General features: G+C 43.2%; 1 protein-coding gene across 2 annotated transcripts in view; it reads right to left on the bottom strand.

The window, feature by feature from the left end:
- The window catches only part of LOC113024982 (sodium channel protein type 4 subunit alpha B-like), a 53,817-nt gene extending 36,379 nt beyond the window's left edge, over positions 1-17,438 (bottom strand). The window contains exons 1-11 of one of the 2 annotated variants that reach the window (XM_080304026.1): positions 17,274-17,438; positions 14,909-15,083; positions 14,672-14,809; positions 14,474-14,592; positions 14,073-14,144; positions 12,589-12,717; positions 10,899-10,984; positions 10,578-10,778; positions 10,011-10,074; positions 9,796-9,937; positions 9,504-9,707 (exon numbers count right to left, since the gene is read on the bottom strand). In XM_080304026.1, coding sequence (XP_080160152.1) covers positions 9,504-9,707; positions 9,796-9,937; positions 10,011-10,074; positions 10,578-10,778; positions 10,899-10,984; positions 12,589-12,717; positions 14,073-14,144; positions 14,474-14,592; positions 14,672-14,809; positions 14,909-15,083; positions 17,274-17,362 — 1,419 coding nt within the window. In that variant the 5' untranslated portion in view covers positions 17,363-17,438. Of the gene's footprint in view, positions 1-9,503; positions 9,708-9,795; positions 9,938-10,010; positions 10,075-10,577; positions 10,779-10,898; positions 11,119-12,588; positions 12,718-14,072; positions 14,145-14,473; positions 14,593-14,671; positions 14,810-14,908; positions 15,084-17,273 lie in introns of those variants that run through there. The other variant, XM_080304025.1, reaches the window with a different exon arrangement.
- Between the last annotated feature and the right edge of the window lie 1,167 nt (positions 17,439-18,605).

Genomic DNA, 18,605 nt, shown 5'->3' with positions numbered 1-18,605 from the left:
TCGCAGAGAAAGGGGTATTTTGGTCTATGGTGCAGTGTGCTTTCAGAAGATCTAATAGTTGAGCTCAGAGGTTTCTGTGTAAAATTCCCGCTGAGGAAAAGTGTTGTGTGTGAGTGTGAAAGCGCGCTCTGGGTGAGAGAGTGTGTGTGAAGCTGCGAGGCGCGCTCTGGGTGCTGTCGTGTGGGTGAAGCGCGCACTGAGTGAGAGTGTGACTGAGGCGCGCACTGAGTGAGTTTTGTGTGGAGTGTGAAGCGTGAACACAGTGACAGTGACGGTTAATGTGTTTGATTAGGAGGACATTAGAGCAAATACACATTTTAGGATCAAAGGTTGATGCCTAGTGTACCTGTGGAACATTTGCCTATGGAGTAGCGACCCTCCTGTCCGGGGACGCTTGGCCAGGACCGGCGGCGTCCGGGTGCTGAGGTGGTGACTTGGGGAGGTGAGGGCCCCCGCATAGCCACGGAAATAACACTGGAACGGCCGTGTAATCACGGGTTCACATTTATTTCCGGACTAGAACAAGACACATTTTGCGAACAAACGTTGAGTCTAGATTAGTAAAGAAATATAAAAAGGTTGAATTCCTCGTTTCAGTGGTTGAAATTGTTGTGTGCCTGTCCCCTGACGAGTGTGAAATTAAAATAAAGAGGGAATTTGGAGCCACATAGAGATAGACGGGCATAATTGGGTGTATTACTCTGTGGTGTAATAAAAATAAAAATGAGAGATAGTAAGAGGTGTGCAGTGGAGAATTATAGAGGAGTAGAGAGAGGAATGTGTTGGGAGACTGGCGTACAGTTTACGCTGTCAAGGTAGGCGGGTTGCCTGCTTATCGGTTTAAAAGTGATGAAAATGAAATTAAAATAAATCTCTTAGTGTGTTAATACAGGAAGCTGCGGACCTGGACCAACTGCCCCCACAAGCACAGCGGCCGAAGCAAAATTATAGGTAATGGGAACCACACCCAGCACGAATCAGCAGCTGTGAAACAGACAGCAGCGAGGAGAGAATTAGAGGAGAAATTAAGAGAAGTTTTAACACATAAAATTGGGGCCAACGGACTTGTGGAGGTTGGGAAGGCGTCCGGAGCATCACAACAAAAAGGTGAAACAAAAACACACACAAGCAGAGAAATCTGAGAGAAAGGCTCCTTTTAAGGTAACGCCTAGTTTGAGAAAAGATAAAATTAACCTGCTTTTATACAAATGCACATACACGCAATGAAGAAACAGCTTACACTCATGAACACGTGAAGATTTTCCAGCAAGGTTAAAGAAAAATTAACATACTTAAATGATGAAGTCTATACATTACTGACAAAGAAACCCTCTGGGTTGCAGGACAACAATTTAACTAAAAAAAAAAAAAGGAACACTGGTCTAACCAACCAGGCAAGACACAACAAATTTAGTGGTTAAAAGATTCAAATTGTGACATGTTTTCTGTTGATTGATTAATAAAAGTGATTACTGAATGAAAGAAAGTTCCTTTTTTGGGCTTTTAAACATGATCTTAAGAATTTTAACAGGTACTTGTGTTGTCCTGTCAACTTGGTGGGTTAGGAGTTGATTATATCGGGAGACAAAAAACAAAAAAAAAAGGGGAGAGAAGGCTGACATAGGGCCTGGCCCCATTGTCTCCCCTCTGAATAACACAGCCAACACAACAACATTTTCCTGTTTGTTTGTTTTTGTTTTTGTTTTTTGTTTGTTTTTGTTTTGTTTTGTTTTTGTTTTTTCTATACATATTTAATTACAGGCTGCTTTGCCGGCCCTGAAAGCCGAGGCTGACTGGACTCCTGCTCTCCCCCATACGTGACACTGACCAAATGCTGCAACAGCTGGACCCACAACAACGACCTGAGAATGTCAACAGACCTGCAGGAATGTGATCTCAGGCAGCCGAGACGGAGAGCACTAAACTTAAGGCCCGTTTCACTACACGGGGGAAAATTCCCAGACTGCGTCAGCTGACAGAGCTGTGACGAGACGCCCGCCAAGCCCGAATGAAAAGTAAGGCCGAGCGAAAGAATGCTGACCTTGATAACTTTGCATTCACACTGTGCAGGACAGTGATGGACCAACACGGATGATCGGGTGGCGAAAAAGGGCGTGACCGAGACAGGAGGAGTAACTGAGGTCAGAAGGCACCTCAGAATGGACAAAAACACAGAAGAAGATGCAGGTTTCACCTGCGGTGAACATCGACACTGGAGAAAGGACTGCCCCAATTGGGGTCAGAACCAGGACGGACTGAATTTTGAGCAGCAGCAGCAGCAGCAGCAATGGTCGCAAACAAACTGAAAAAGGAGGGGGGCAGGACCCCAGGGCACGCTTCAGGCCGTGGTTTACCCAGAACACCAGAACAGGAAAGTGATGAACACAAACACCCACACAAACACACACATCTACATGCACTGACTCAGAATGAAGAGAAACACACACACACACACACACACACACACACACACACGGGAATGTTGATTCACTGAGAAGTGATGCACACACATACACATGCACACGCTTGTGCAATGAAGAGTGATCCACACACACACACACACACACACACACACACACACACACGCTGATGCAATGAAGAATGCTTTGCTTATGCTGATATGCAAAATGCTGCACACAAACATCCCAATGCATAATTTTTATGAGGAGCCATTGATTTCCATTGATTACCATTGATTACTTAGAATGTGTTATATGTCACCTAGAAGGCATTTATGTAGATTTTAGGAATAAGCTCTAAAACGGTTTGGTTATGAAAACAATGTCTGTGCGTGATGTCTGTTTATGGCTCAAGGCCTTGACTGAATTCTTTGCTGTGCTTCACACAGCCCTGATGAGGAACAGTGGCACAGAGTGAAAATGATGAATTAATAGTGTAAGTTTTAGGTCGGAGTACGGCATTTTCTGTGATTGAGTTTTAATTCAAGGAGGAACAAAAGGTGTTACGGCACCTGAGGTTCTCATTCCCACACAATATTGTCCTGGCAGGAAGCAAAATGTTCCTGTGAATTTCTGGTTGATTGTTTGGTTTTGTTTAGCGCTAGCTTGATTTTATCAGTGAGCCTTGGCTTGTGTTCTTTCTCGTAAGCGAGAGAGGGATAGTTTTATGCTTGGACATGTCTGCAACGGGCCCTAGTTTGTGTTATTTTAGTAGTATTTTGTTGGTTATGTCTGTTTTCGTTTTTGTTACAGTGCACTGGAGAAAAAAACATCTGAGAGGTGTGATCCACCGGTGGTGATATGTTGATATTTTGTGAGTTTATGATTTAACAATCAGCTCTTTAAACCAGGCCTGAAAGATTGAAATTTAAAGCGCTATGAAATATTCTTACAAAAACAGTTGCAAAGTGTGCTTCTCCATGATTGTAATTGGCTTGGGAGAAATTCACTTATAGGGAACACTGAGAAGTTCTGAGTCTAAAAGGATTGCACCGAGTCAATCCGGCCCAAAAAACAACAAGGAATTGTTTTCCTTTAAAATGATGACGTCATCTTGCTGGTGATGGATGCTCGAATAGGTTGCGCGGGAGACTCCATTATCAGCAACATCTGGTATGAATGTGTATGGAGGTATGCATGTGAATGGACTGTGATGGACTGACAACTAAAAGTTTTGACTGACTTGATACTGAGACAATGACTGCACCCACTTTAGGATTAGTAAATGCCAATAAACAATTCATAAACAATTCACCCAGGCGACAAGAGAAGGGTGGGTGCTTCGCTTTGTTTTGTTTTTTCAGGAGCAGGAGGATAAGAGAGACTGGAGGAGGAGACTCTAGCTTCACATAAGTATGAACTGCAGACTTAACACTGTGGTTGCTGATTTTGAGTTACTGATGTTTGCATTAAGAAAACTGTGCTATAGTAGCTGTGTTTGGACTAAGGTATCATGTTATATTATTGGGAATGCCAAATGCTACAGTGGAGAAGACTTTTTGATACCACTCATGACAGGAATATGTTATTATTAACCACAGCAGGCCACTGTAAAAAAGTCAATTAAATTTTATAGAGGAAAATCGCCAAAATTGAACAATACCTATGAATGACTGGCCACATTCAGAATAGAGATATGCAATAATAAACATTGGTCCACATGATTTAGGTTCTCACTTGAAATAGTAAGTTATTAAATGTAGAATATAATCGACAGGGACATTTGATAGGATGTGGTACTGAAAAAGAACAAGAGCAAAGTAAATAAAGAAAATATTGTGTTTAGTTTGGATAAATTCAAATTAAAATGTACCATTACACTCAGAGGATCAATATGAAATAAAACATATGCAAAATTTGTAGGAAGTACATGACTGATAACTGTTCTGTCCTGAGCATTTGTTTCCAGAGCACCCACTTGACCACACCAACAGTTTCTCGCCACCGAGGAGGGGTACTTGCAAAAAGAATAGAATAAAAATCTGAGTTTAACAAAACATTTTAAATGTAAATATCAAGCTTACCTTTCTTTTTCCATGAAATGTGCTAGTGGGCACGCCAGCCATTTTGAAAAGGTGGGCAAAACAATTGGCAAGGCCACACCCCCACACATGTGATATAATTTTAAAGGTACTGTTGCCCTCTCTAAGAAACATCAGGACTTAGAGGAGTGGCAAGTAGAGTATGCGAGCTACAAGCAAAAACTAAAATGTGTACTACAGTGTGCAAAAATGAAATACTGGGTCATCAGGGGGTCATGAGGGACATTTATAAAACTAAAAGTCCCACTAACCTTAAAGTGCACTTGAAAAGCCCACACAAGAAGGTTAACCTAGCTTACCTAGAAGACCTCATCAGGGGGAGCACACTCCCCCTCCTTGAAGAGCTCACCCACTCAACCCGCATCCCCAGAAAACAGCTAACCCCAGATAAGGCAGCGTGATGTATCCCGAGACAACAGGACTGGGACATCTAAATAAAGGTGTGAAACAATCGCCTTCAAAAGGTTATCAATTCACTTGAACCAAAATTAGGACCACACGGTGCGGCAAGAGTTAATAGTTATTAGTCTCAACACCCAAGGATAACCAGAAGAGCATGATTGATATGATGGAACTGGGATTTTGTTACACTTAATTTTTGCAAAACACAAACAAAACTAAATTGAAACTAAGGATTTTCAGAAAATAAAAACTACACTAAACTAGAAAAGAATTGGTAAAAACTAATTAAAACTGATATAAAATTGAAAATCTGAAGTCGAAGCTAAATAAAAATAAAAACTGATGAAAATTGCAAAACTATTACAACCCTGGGGCAGAGATTGGCAAATCTGACCAGGAAACGTTATAAAATGGATTGTCAGGATAGTCAGCGTTAAAGCCACTTTTGACAGTCCATACTAGGATGGCATTGGACATCTTCGGGGCAGAAAAGGGTTGGTGTGACCAAGGTGTGGTTTGGCTTGTTGTATGTACATTTCAAAATGTTACAGCTCTGGATGGACCAGTTACCAGGGCATGGAAGGATGACAGACTTTATTACATGAGGAGAAGGGACATTTTCGGGATCAAAGATCCTCAGGGATGACAAGGCTGGAGCAACGGTACTCGAGAGAAGAATTTCTGATACTTTCTGAGATATGATGTCACTAACCTTCTCTTTTAATTGTCTAGCTCCAATGAATTGACACATGGGAGTGTGTCAAAAAGGGGGAGTTGAGTCCGAACATCAAACAATGGTGTTATGAACATCTTATGACGTTATTTCGGTGTTTAATAATTTAGCTATGGTAAAACTTAAGCTTATAATGTGTTAGACTTAGAAAGGGTTCACTAATTTTTGATTTCTTTTACACACACATAGATTATGATTAGAATAGGTCCTGAACATAATATTTTAAACCAAATTTGAATCATTAGAACAACAATGGATAACAATATTAGATTATCAAGGCTAGGGAGAGAGGTGTTTTGGTTTTCTGTCTCTTGCAGAGAAAGGAACAGACACCAGACGGGGACACGGAGATGTGAGGACCCTTCACAGCAGGGACAGATGTAGGGACAGCCGAGACAGCAACTGGGGTCAAGTGTCATGACGTTTGGGCTCCTGGAGAAGATGGATCCCACAAACACAGCAATAACCATGAAGGGGTTGGCGAAAACCAGGAACACCAGACCAACGAGGTTCGAGAGGCTCTTGGCAAAAAGGGGGACACGCCGGTGACCCCAAAACACACAGATCCTTGTTTGAAATCGGGGCGGAATAATCCCCAGAACTGTGCAATGACTAAAGGGTGGTCTAACCCCGGAGGTCGAAGAAAGAAGCTGAGAATCACCCAACTGGAAGACACTGGTAGCTGCAGCAATAAAAATAAAGGTTAAAAGCTCCTTAGACAGAGGTTCTAGTCTAAGTACATTTGAAAGGTATAAGGGGGCATTAAAATGGGAGTGGAAAACTGGAGCACCAAAATAAAGCTGTGGGAAAATGGGGAGTGATGGGAGTGTCATCTGTAACTGCTGTTATGGTTGTAAATCTAACGTTGCTTGCATCTGAACTGCGTGAACACAGAGGTCATCCCCCATATGGTCCACCCGTTAAAGGGGGACAGAGGGCCTCAGGATCAAGAAAACTTGGACCTTGCAACGCTGAAGTGCTTGTTATTAGTGATCTCTTTAATGAGAGATCAAAAGAGGGTATTGTGATATTATTCTGTTATTATATGTTACCTTATATATGTAATCAAAGTAGTTGAATTAGAATACTGCTGTAGATCATATTATACCCTTTAAAATAGAGTGTGTGATCTGAATTAGTTTAGTTCTCATTATACTTTTGAGTTAACAGAACATATTCACATATTAGTTCATTAGATAAATGTGCATCACTCTGTATCCTTGATCTGCTGGGAATGTGTTACACTGTTTTCTTGACATGCTTAATTGTTGAATCATGAAGAGAAGGTTGTAAGCAGGAGACTCTGTGTCTAAAGACAGGGGAGATAGATAGACCACATTCCACACCCCCACCTTACAGAAAGCAGAGAAACAACTGCCGAGGTCATAACTTAGGCGCTGTAACAGAGAAAAAATGTGATGTTTTGGCTTTTACGACTAGCTGGGGGCCACTAGAGACTATAAAAAGCTGAGCAACCCGTCACCATTTTGAGACATGTGCCTGACCCTCTGGTAGCATCTCTCCCGTCCGGACGTTCTAATGCTCTTATTGTTGAATTGTATGCAAATAAATGATTGTTGATTGAGCATTGATACACCGAGTATTGTCCTTCCTTCAGCCCAAAGATTCAAAGAACTGCGTGTTTTCAACACCAGATAACACACACCAATGAGTTAAACTGCAGGAATGTCTTAAAGACATAAAGACCTGGATGGCCGCTAACTTTCTGCTTCTTCATTCAGATCAAACTGAGGTTATTGTACTCGGCCCTGAAAATCTTAGAAATATGGTATCTAAGCAGATTCTTACTCTGGATGGCATTACCTTGGCCTCCAGTAACGCTGTGAGGAACCTTGGAGTAATTTTTGACCAGGACATGTCCTTCAACGCACATATTAAACAAATATGTAAGACTGCTTTCTTCCATTTGTGCAACATCTCTAAAATTAGAAATATCCTGTCTCAGAGTGACGCTGAAAAACTAGTTCATGCATTTATTACTTCCAGGCTGGACGACTGTAATTCATTATTATCAGGATGTCCAAAAAACTCACTGAAAAGCCTTCAGCTGATCCAAAATGCTGCAGCAAGAGTCCTGACAGGGACTAGAAAGAGAGAGCAGATTTCTCCTGTTTTGGCTTCCTGTTAAATCCAGAATTGAATTCAAAATCCTGCTCCTCACATACAAGGTCTTAAATAATCAGGCCCCATCTTATCTCAATGACCTTGTAGTACCATATCACCCTATTAGAGCACTTCGCTCTCGCTCTGCAGGCCTACTTGTTGTTCCTAGAGTATTTAAAAGTAGAATGGGAGGGAGAGCCTTCAGTTTTCAGGCCCCTCTTCTGTGGAACCAGCTTCCAGTTTGGATTCAGGAGACAGACACTATCTCTACTTTCAAGATTAGGCTTAAAACTTTCCTTTTTGCTAAAGCATATAGTTAGGGCTGGACCAGGTGACCCTGAATCCTCCCTTAGTTATGCTGCAATAGACGTAGGCTGCCGGGGGATTCCCATGATGCATTGAGTTTTTCCTTTCCAGTCACCTTTCTCACTCACTATGTGTTAACAGACCTCTCTGCATTGAATCATATCTGTTATTAACCTCTGTCTCTCTTCCACAGCATGTCTTTATCCTGTCTTCCTTCTCTCACCCCAACAGGTCGCAGCAGATTGCCCCGCCCCCCCTGAGCCTGGTTTTGCCGGAGGTTTCTTCCTGTTAAAAGGGAGTTTTTCCTTCCCACTGTTACCAAAGTGCTTGCTCATAGGGGGTCATATGATTGTTGGGTTTTTTTCTCTGTATTTATGAAGCGCCTTGAGGCGACTTATGTTGTGATTTGGCGCTATATAAATAAAATTGAATTGAATTGAATTGAATTAACAGTTATTATCAGTACAGGCGTCTTAAGTTCATGTTTATTTTTCTGGAGAAGCGCACAGAGTAGGTTGATTGTTGAGATAGGGCATTGTGTGTTGCTATACTGGCGAGGCCAGGAAAGGTGGTTGTTAGGCTGAAATTGTTAAATGTTGCCATTATTGTACTTAAGTTTGTAAGCCTGGCCTTAAACTGTGTGCTCAGAGACATGCTTCTGTTTCTGTTGCCCTCCCCAGCCTGTTGAATGGTGAGGGGGGCTATAGCGTAACTGTAGGCACATCCTCAGCAGGAAGTCACACAAACGTACCCCCACACACACACAAACATGCTCGCACATGCATATACACACACACACACACACGCAGTGTTTTAACCTTTTGTGACCATAGGGGTTTTTTACAATGGGTGTTTGTGTAAACTGTGTGTCACACAAAAAAAAGTCTGCAAGCGGGGGCTGGTTCTTTGGAGTAATCTGAGCTCGAGGGCAGAAGGGCTGCCCCGAGATCCTCCCCTTGCTGTAGCATGTGAAAACCGATCGATTGCTGTTCTGTATTTCCTTCTTTACAGGAATCAGTCTGAACCAGCGGGCCTGCTGTAGCGCAGACCCAACAGCGGTGTTGAGTCTGTTCCAGAAGTCGAGATAAATGTAAGAATTTAGAAGAAGAGAGGGCTGTAAGTTAGGTAGACGTAAAAAAGTTGCACCTGTAACATGTGACACAAGGTTCAGCAAATAAGAAGCAACTTTATTCCCGTGTGTGGATCATTGATTCCTTCTTTTGTTTTTTTGAAGGTGCAGCACCCAGTCCTGGAGAGAATGTGGTATTGTGTTAGCACACACCTGGATGCTCCACAGCAAACTGACAAAATCTGCTGTTAAAGAGGTGCACACACTTACTGATGACCAACCAATGAACTAAATCTGATTAGACTTGATTAGTATTTGGCTGCTCATTGCCCTCCTAATTCCTGTGGAAGCAATGAGTCCTTACTGACCTCCTCCTCCTCTCTCCTCTTCAGCACCTCCACAATCCGTCCGAACTCTTCTTCTCTTTGTATGGCCTCGGCATCTCGAGTCTCTTCTTGCTCCGCTCGTGTCATGACAACCACCGCCAAAATGAGACTGAGCAGGAAGAAACAACCCGGGAAGAAGACGAACAGAAAGACGATCAGATAGGATTTTCCTGCAGTTCGCAACGTCTGCAAAGGGACAGACAGGTGAGAGAAACAGATGAGACAACCGGAGTACTGGGAGGAGCCTGCATGTGGTCATCGGTGAGTTACTGACCAACTGCATCAGGCCTTCCCAGAAGTCGTGCATCATGAGTCTGAAAAGTGACATCAGAGACCAGAAAAACGAGTCGTAGCTGGTGTATCCGAAGTTTGGGTTACTTCCTGCTTTCACACAGGTGAAACCATCTGGACAGCACCTGAACACATAAAAAACAGTTTGTTTTTATTGTTGTTGTTGTCAGTGAATGAAAGAGACTCATGTTTACTTACTCAGCGTCTGACTGGTTTCCACACACCAGAGGATCAGGATGTCCAGGAATGTAGTAATAGTTTTCTAGAAGGCAGACAGACATCCAAACCGTACAAACAGATCATATTTCACCTTTCTAATTTAAGGGCAGGGGTGGCAACGATGACAGGTGCTGAAGTCTGCACTACAAAGCCAGCTGAACATTTCTAAACTTTCTAATCGATTCTCGCAGAGCCCCAGGTCCTGATAACATCCCTGGACGAGCACTGAGGGACCGTGCTGCAGAGCTGTCTTCACGGACATGTTTAATACATCACTGAGCCAGGAAATACTCTCAATGACAGATTCAAGGTCACATTTACTCCGCAATTCTCAGCATCTACATTGTTGCGGGTGATTTTAAAATCTGATAACAACAAATAAAACTGTTTTTGGACCTGAAGACTTTTCCTCAGAGGTTCACCTGATCTCACATGAGATCTCTTTCCACTGCTTTCATTGTAATGTTGGAAGAAGACCTGCGAGTCAGCCATCTGACTGTCTTAAAAGGCTAACCGGCCAATCAGGACGTGGTACGACCATCATACCTGGAGAGGTGGTGTGGTTGTGGAAATCGAACTCTGTCGTGTTTGTGTTCATCGACCAGATGACACATTTGTTCTTCAGGGTTCCCATGAAGAGCTGTAAACCAATCATAGCCAAGATGCTCAGGCAGAACAACGTCAGGATGATGACACAATAAAGCCTCTTCACCGATTGGACAAGAGCTTCGACTGTCTTCTTCAGACCTGTGAAGACAGCCCCACGCTGTGAATACAAGTCGCACACACACACACGCACAGACACACACAGACACACACAGACACACGCACGCACACACACACAGACACGCACACACACACACACACCTCGGCTGCATGTGAAGATCTTCAGCAGCAGAGAAATCGTCATCAGCACAGCAAACTTCCCCAAATCTACGAACTGTGACACCAATCTGAGACACAGAGTCATCATCACCACCTTCATCATCATCATCATTATGAAGCAGTGATTAAAGCAGCTGTAAAACATAAAGACACATTTACAGCCGAGCAGGAAAAAGCCAAAGTGTGTCGAGCAGAACATACAGAAGCAAAGCCGGTGATGAGGACGTGACAGTTAGTGTCCTAATATAAATCTAAAACCTTTATCAGTGACAAAGGTAGAGGAGACGTACACAGGAAAGCTACACAGGAAAGAGCAGCACAGCGAGCATTCGGCTACAGGAGGTTAGCTTGTTACCAAGCCTTAAGAAACATCAAGAGTCTCTGTGGTCAGTTTGCTGGGACAGTGTTTGATGTCAGCCTGGATTCAAACACTGAAAGAGTCCCAAACCTAAACAGGGAGTTTCAGTGCCTGAACCAAGGAACAACTAAACTCGAAATATAAGGGTAATAACAAAGGAACGGCCCCGGGGCAGACCCAGGACATCGTGGAGAGATCTCAGCTTTTCTACTTAGGCTGCTGTCCCTGCAACCCAGCTTCAGATAAGCAGAAGAAAACTGGATGGATGGATGTGGTGGTGAAAGCAGCAAAAAGATCATTTTCATCTTTGCAGCTGGAAAAAGCCCACCTTATTTGCACGGACATGGATCTATAGATATGAGACCACACTGACAAGAACTGTGTTGGTGTAACTGTAAAGGTCACGTCCAGCATTGAGTGGATTCAATCGGTGGATCACATTTCTTGAGTATTTTCTGAGCTGCAGTGAGCCTTGTTATTCAGGACTGAGAGGCTCTTATTGTGAAAGCTCTTTTATACTGTTTCCTGTTTTTTGGATCACGTTAATCTGTAACCAACATTAACCCCCTAAGATCCGAACTCTTCCTCGGCATGCATTTTTAATTTCTCTTTGATATTTGGGCATATTGGGACCCGATGAATGTAAAAATAAAGAATTACCAGATTATTTTTTTTACCTAATTTTTGTTTCTAAGAAAAATGAAAGCCACATATGAGGATATTTGTTTAAAATTTCAGTAGAACAGTAGGAGTATAATGTCCTCGTGAGTGGATATCAGGCCGTTGCAGAGCGAAATTGAGTATTTCGGTCTAAATAACCCAAAATGTGATGTCCACACGTGGACGCCAGGTCCTAGGAGGTTAAAGAAGTGAACAAAGAGGACCTCTTCCGTTAACAAACTCACAGTATAAGCAGTCCTAATTGTACCTCATCAATGAGCTTGGAGAGACACCTTCAGCAGCAACAGCTTGATGTGATCATTTTCTGTATGACTAATCAGTCTGGCTCGATTAGGAGCTGGGGCTGCTTACCCTCTTAACTCCCATGAAGGCAATAAGGCCGGACTTGTTTTTTTCTCAGGATCGTCCTGTGAAAACTTTCTTTTCCAATAACTGTACGTGTCGGAGAATCACGGCAGAGAAATAAGTCTCACCAACTTCATGTCAGCCGTTTTCCAATAAATCTAAAACAGATTACACTGAATTTTGTTTGTGCAACCTGAAGTTGCCCCCTGCTGGTCATTAGAAAGAATGCAGATTCATGGCTTTACATACAGTCTGTGTGAGAGTGTGAGGTGTGTTATTGAGCCTTACAGGGTGCTGATGATGATGATGTCCAGCCAGTTCCAGGGATCTCTGAGGAAGGTGAAGCGTCCCACACAGAAGCCTCCCGCCACGACTTTCACCAGAGCCTCAAACACGAAGATTGCCATGTACACGTACCTGTTCACATAAACGTGAGACAGAGAGCTTTCACACCAGAGAAGTTTGGGCTCGGGAGAGCCCGAATGCCCTGGAGGGACTTTCCCTGCCGGATACACAATGGACGGAGGATCGTGTGCCTGGCAGGACTGTGGATCGAGGACGCTGAAGATATCTACCTATTCGGAACCATGAAAACAGGGTTCTTGCTGATCGGAGCTGGCTTGGCCCTGGTTTATCGGAGAATTAAGAAAGTGGAACCGGCTGTTCAAACCCCCCCAAGGCTGCCCGCTGGGATTGAAACGATGGGACGAGGCGTGATTTCTCAGAATGGGCTCACTGAGTGCAGCACGGTTAAGATCTTGGAGAATCTTATGGCTGCCGTGAATACTCAGAATAAGACCTCTGAGCGAAAGTTGGATCACATCTTGGAGCAGCTCTCTGCTCCAAGATGACAAGACCACGGAGCGCAAGTTTGATAACATCATGGAGAAGCTCGCGGCTCTGCAACGGGAGATTGAGAGACCAGTGTCGGAGTGTTAAAGAACAGCTTTGAAATTCTCATGAGTTGTCCGCATAAAAGAAAAATCACCATCATAATGCAGCTGTCCCTTCGGTGCCAGATGTCGGCTCAAGGCTGGAGCCGAACAACAACACCCTGATAACGACTGTCTTGAGTCTGTTCCTTCTATTCCATGCAAGGCCATCTGGGTTGGCTGGAAGACTGTTTACTTAGCCTGGCAGGGTGAAGGACACTGTCTCAGCTAAACTCTGGACACGCACACACATACATCAACACTGATATGCACACACTCATCCCCCCTCCCTTTCCAAACGCCTCCGATGCTTGTTCCCTCCTGGAGAACACGGCGGGTCTGAGACAGTAAAGTGCTTCCATTATACTGAAGAGGAGGCAAACACTTCCACCGCAGATCTCTCCTAAATGGACGAGTCACACAAAAGCTGTCTCGATGGAGAAACATCACAACAGGCCCTTTAAGCCGTCTCTTAATTGTCTGTATGACAAATCTGTTCACATATCAGAACATTCTGAGCATTTCCTGACTCGACAACAGCGAGCAAAGTCAGTTTGACCTTTACAGACCTGTGTGTGCTGCTGCTGTCAGACTGAGGACAGACTGAGGACAGACTGAGGACAGACTGGCTCTTTGTCTTTGAGCCTTAGCATGGATTTAGACTTTAAAACCATTCTCATGCTGTGACTCATCGATGCTGCCATCAACAGCCCTGTTCATCACTTAGTCGTGTTTTTCTGCTCCAGATGAAAGATCTGTGTGTGTGTGTGTGTGTGTGTGTGTGTGTGTGTGTGTGTGTGTGTGTGTGTGTGTGTGTGTGTGTGTGTGTGTGTATCTTACTTCACCACAGGAAATTTGAACTCCAGAACACCGAAGCCCAGGATCGCCAGTAGGATGAATATACTGAAGAATGTGTGAAAGTTCAGGGAAAACTCAGCTCACCTGGTCCAGAGAGCTAAAACCTGACCACACAGAGGCTCCTGACACTATGACATCATAAAGCAGGGCTGCCCAATCCCAGTCCTCGAGAGCTACTATCCTGCAGCTTTTAGATGCATCCCTACTCCAACACAGCTGAATCAAATGAATGGCTTGTTATCAGGCCTTTGCCAAACATGATGGCATGCTGAAGAGGTAATCAAACCATTTGATTCAGCTGTGTTGGAGTAGGGATGCATCTAAAAGCTGCAGGATAGTAGCTCTCGAGGACTGGGATTGGGCAGCCCTGTCATAAAGGATATGGATGAAGAAGGGTCTTGATGGCGAGGGTCCTCAACGGGTTGAATGGACTCAGCAGGTAACAAGACGAGTCAGCACTAAACCTGTTAATGATGTTTCCTTTACTGAGAACCATGAAGGTCTGCAGAGAGACAGGTGAGAGACAGACAGGTGAGAGACAGACGGGTGAGGGACAGACAAGTACGAGACAGGTAAGAGACCTTGCGTGATTGGTAGAAGGGATCTAGATCCTCCAATGGGGTGTTGAGAAGCTGAGGTGGCAGGTCCCCATAGATTAAGGGGAGGGACTTTCCAGTCTCCAGGTGAGCAGCTGGTTTGGGCAGGTTTTTCTGAGTTACCTAGGTTACACACAGGACCTTCCCGTCATGCCGTTGATCAGCGTTATCGAGTGCACTTATTAGTTATCAGTTACTGACAGCTGAAAGTTTGATCAGTACCCATTTATTCTTCCACGTCTTTCGCTCCTTTGCCCCAGTTACATGTTGCTGTTGGACTTCCTGTGAGGCCGTTGTGAAGTGTCTGAAGACCTCCGTACCCACAGGTGGCAGCAGAGACACCATGCTGTCATCCTGCAGTGCTGCCCGGATCTTGTTGTCACCTAGCAGCAGGGTTCTACGGGGAAAATAGGGGTGGCATTTTGATGTTTTGATCGGACCATCATGAGACAGGTTAGTTTCACTGTTTGAAACTAACCTGTCTCATGACAGTCCGATTATTTAGAAAACATTCATTAAGTCGTGAGCACTCTGGGATATAAGCCCGAGCTAAAGCACTTAACGGGTTTACTTTAGGGGGCGCCACAGACCGCACACGTTTAGAAATCAGTTAAATGTATTTGTGTGAAATTAATTTTGTCAGATTTAAGACACCAGAGATAGGCAAGTAATGCGTTACTGTAATCCAATTAGTTTTTTTTAAATTAACAAGTAATATAAGGGACTACTATTGCAAAAAAAGTAATTAGATTACTGTTAGTTTCCCATAAGCACGCTGTGTTACTGTGCTACTAAACCGTGATTTTTTTTTTTGTGAGAGTGTCTCATGACAATGACATAAGCGTGTGCGACATTCGTGGTAACAGACGTGTGAAGATCAACAATGGATAATATGGAGCGATGGAGAAAGTAAGACCACGCAGCGTTTAAAGCGTGGAAGTAATCACATTACTTTGAGTTTAAATCCGTAAAAAGGGACACAAACATTAGCGTCTGCTGTTCCCTCTGCGTGGGAAGAAAACTCTTTTCTACAGCGAAAGATGAAACTTCAAATCTGAGCGAGCAGAGAGCACGCTGCCACGGGAATGTGACATTCACAGACAAACCACCGGATCCCCCCATGACATGACCACTGTGGGCAAACCTCCACCCGCCCCACTCCTGCTAAACAGGTGACAATAGATTTAGGAGCTGCTGAGTCTTTGATTTTTGTTTATTTTCTCCTGTGTTTTACTTGCATCTATTTGAAAGAGTGAGTGTAAACACACAAAAAAATGTTTTATATACTGGATTATGCAGAAAAAATAGAATTTGCTGGAAGGACTATTGCTCGATAACGTATTCAGGTTGTGTATCATGTTTTTGAAAAGTAACTAAGTAAATGCTTTTGAAAATAAGTAATCAGTATTTAGCAACTAATTACTTTTCAAGTAACTTGACCAACACTGCCCTACCCAGTTTAATGAGTAGTGACTCATTAAACTGGGTAGGGCATCTTATATCTGTTATGAAACATTTCACATCACACAACCTACAGAAATGGGTGAGGGTCACAGTGAGGTCAGCTAACGTCATATCATGTTTACTTTGACAAAACCTCCAATCAAGAGGAGTTTTTGATTTTATTGTTTGATTTTTTTTAATCAACTTAACACTTTGCTGTCTTTTAAATTTCTGCCTGTGATGTTACGTAAGTTACGTAAGGCTTCCTCTTCACACATTCAGGACTCTTGACGTGTAGTTGTACCTAGAGTGCGTAGCTGAACATGTGTTTTTTATGTGTTCATTGAGGAAAACTTTGCAGAGATGTGAATGATAAAGAACAAAGGCTGTCTTCAATACAAAATCAATACAAATCCTTTCTGAAATCCTGTGCCGCCCACCTGATCCAGCCCTAACGATATGCTTGTCCCCTGCACACTTTGCCCCTCTTTCCTCTCCACTCTCAGATGCTAAAACTCTCAAATAAAGCAAAAAGTAAAAAAGAAGAAACTGTAAAAGAAACATATGAAACATTAATTTTGATCCATATAACCATAAACCACCTGCTTTATGTGCCAATAACACAGTTTTATTTGTGGTATTATTTGTATTTTCTTAGTATTTTATTACTTTTTTTTGCTATAGCAATGCTTCTAAAAAATATCCTCCATTGTCATAAATGGCCTGTATTTGTACAGCGCTTTACTAGTCCCTAAGAACCCCAAAGTGCTTTACACATCCAGTCATCCACCCATTCACACACTGGTGATGGCAGCTATATTGTAGCCACCCTGGGGCGCACTGACAGAGGCGAGGCTGCCAGACACTGGCGCCACCGGGCCCTCTGACCACCACCAGTAGGCAACGGGTGAAGTGTCTCGCCCAAGGACACAACGACCAAGACTGACCGAGCCGGGGCTCGAACCGGCAACCTTCCCATTACAAGACGAACTGCCAACTCTTGAGCCACGATCGTAATAGTAATTATAATAGTAATAGCATTTTAGGATTGCAGTTCTACACAGAGGAAGGAGTGCAGGTTTGTGAACCAAAGTCTATCACTGTCCCACACATTTCACTGAAAACCAGTTTAAATCAGACTTACAGCTGTGAAGGATTCAGCCTCAGCTGATTGGCTCTCCTCAGCAGCGCGCCTCTCTCCTTCGTGCTGCTCCAGAAATCAAAAAAAGACATTTTTCTGTCTTCAGCGTCCCACCTCTCTCTGATACAGCTCTGTCTGTCTCTCTGTCTGAATCTGTCTGTTTTCAGTGATCAGCTCTCTGCTCCAGCTGTTTGTCCATGGCTCCTCCCACATTAGTTACAACACACACACAAAGGAACAGAATTGGGAACCGTGTTCTCCCAAAGAGACTCCCACATCCTGATTTCCTGGAAACAGTCTCTCTATCACACACAGAGACACAAACACAGGAATGAAGCTGTTGGTTGTTTTATAAGAACTCTGTTCATCTGTGGACAAAAACATCTGAGCCATTCTGTCTACTGATTTCATCCTCCCCTGAAAACCCATCTGACTGACTAACTCTGCACACTTTCAGTTAGATTTCTGTCTTTTTTAATTCATTTTTGGCTTCACATTCCTCATCACCTACTTATTACTGCTTAGGTTAATAGGTAGGTTAATAAGTATGTTTAGGTTGTGTTTCATCCTAAACATCAAACTATGTCTTCATCAAACAGCTGCTGGCAATTTCCACGATTTCCATAATAAATAGAGTAAATTTGACAAGTTCACTGCATACTTTCTTATTGTGATATCCACAGGAAAAAAAAACAACTATGTAATTTCTGGAGAAACTGTGGTGGGATTGTTGCTACTGGTGGACTGGTGGTCTTTGTTCTTGGTTGCAGGTAAAGACAAAGTGAAAGGGGCGATGGCTCATAAACACAGGGGTAGTTACAATCAATATGTTCCTGCATTCAAAGTGTCGTCACCCTCATCATTCAGGGACATTTACTTTGTTGTAATAAAGCTCTCCCTCTGAGTACGGGATCATTTTGCCCACTGCAAAACGTTTACAGTTTCTCTCTGAGATTATAGGGACATCTGAAAAGGTTGTTGATGTGTAACAACACCCATAAAAAATATTAGCATGGAAAATGCCGCTGTTCATGCTGTACTCACAACCTTGGAAACACAAGGTAGAGGTCAGCTTTGAACAACTGCAAAGCTCTCCAGAGAGTTGTGCGGTGTGTCGAAAGGATAATTGGAGGTGAGCTTCCCACACACATACGTGTGTGTATATACCTATATCTCTTTTAGTTTTTTAAATTAACAAGTAATATAAGGGACTACTATTGCAAAAAATGTAATTAGATTACTGTTAGTTTCCCATAAGCATGCTGTGTTACTGTGCTACTAAACCGTGATTTTTTTTTGTGAGAGTGTCTCATGACAATGACATAAGCGTGTGCG

Source organism: Astatotilapia calliptera, chromosome 7 (assembly GCF_964374335.1).
Source record: "Astatotilapia calliptera chromosome 7, fAstCal68.1, whole genome shotgun sequence".
In the NCBI taxonomy this organism is placed as follows: Eukaryota; Metazoa; Chordata; class Actinopteri; order Cichliformes; family Cichlidae; genus Astatotilapia; species Astatotilapia calliptera.
Note: the sequence above shows the minus strand (reverse complement) of the source record. Positions and strands in the feature narration are given on the sequence as shown.